Source organism: Emiliania huxleyi, assembly GCF_000372725.1.
Source record: "Emiliania huxleyi CCMP1516 unplaced genomic scaffold EMIHUscaffold_9, whole genome shotgun sequence".
NCBI lineage: Eukaryota > Haptophyta > Isochrysidales > Noelaerhabdaceae > Emiliania > Emiliania huxleyi.
This window is the reverse complement of record NW_005195301.1, coordinates 1,022,995-1,023,866: the sequence shown is the minus strand read 5'-3', so window position 1 is coordinate 1,023,866 and position 872 is coordinate 1,022,995. Positions and strand designations below refer to the sequence as shown.

The window sequence follows — 872 nt, the reverse complement described above, 5'->3', positions numbered from 1 at the left end:
GAGGGGATGAGGACGGTGAGGGCGGCTGGGGCAGCCGGGAAGGCAGCACAGGCGAGGCGCGGCGCACCTCAAACTCGAGCGAGTAGCGGGAATATCACCCGCTGCTCCGGCGGGAGAGTGCTCCCCGCCGCCCCCTGGGTCACCTCGAGTGACCTCGCAGCCCACACCGCGAGGCGCTGCTGTCAGGGGGGTGTATCACCGCCGTATCAACCCCACACTCCGTCGCCCAGCCGCCGACAGCGGGGCGCTTGCTGTCGGGACGCGCAGTCTCGACAGCGGAGCGCGTGCTTCTTGCCGGCGGAGCAGCAAGCTCCTCAGCAGCGAGCGCAGAAGCTTTCTTGCGTACCGCCGCCGCGCAGTCCCTATGGATGCACGTCGACGCCGGAGACGCCGGCCCGAGCGCTTCTCCTCGCTCTAGAGCCACGGCGGGCAGCCCGTTGACCGCCTCACCGCCTCACCGCCCAGTTCGTGGTCCCGCACCACCAACAGCCGTCCATCTGAACGGCGACGGAGGCCAAGCCCGACGTCTGGGCTCTAGCCGATCACCTGGCCGCCCGCGACGAGCCGCCAGTCGGCGTGGCGGCGAGGAAGGGAGCGAGAGCTCTCCAGTGCCGCTGGCACCTGTGGCCTGGCCTGCGAATGCTCATTCACAGCGATGCCCGAGGGGAATTCGCGTGGAAATTCGATCCGCCGACTCAGGGAGGAGTCCTCTATCGGGGAAGGAGGTTGCGGGAAAAATCTGAGAAATCACCCCCAGCCTTCCCCCTCCCGTGGGAGCGAAGGGTGCCCCCCCCTAACCCCGTGTTCTCGAGGTTCTCGAGGTGGATATCCTTTGGCCGCGTTGGGTAGCGAGGATTGGTGTAACCCCGTGT

At 67.8% G+C, this 872-nt stretch overlaps 1 protein-coding gene across 1 annotated transcript in view; it reads right to left on the bottom strand.

Annotated features, from left to right (window-relative positions):
- Positions 1 to 534: 534 nt before the first annotated feature.
- Positions 535 to 872, bottom strand: part of EMIHUDRAFT_97328 (hypothetical protein) — a gene marked incomplete at both ends in the record, with an annotated part of 1,777 nt that continues 1,439 nt past the window's right edge. The window contains one exon of the mRNA XM_005757816.1: positions 535 to 621. Coding sequence (XP_005757873.1) covers positions 535 to 621 — 87 coding nt within the window. The remainder of the gene's footprint in view (positions 622 to 872) is intronic.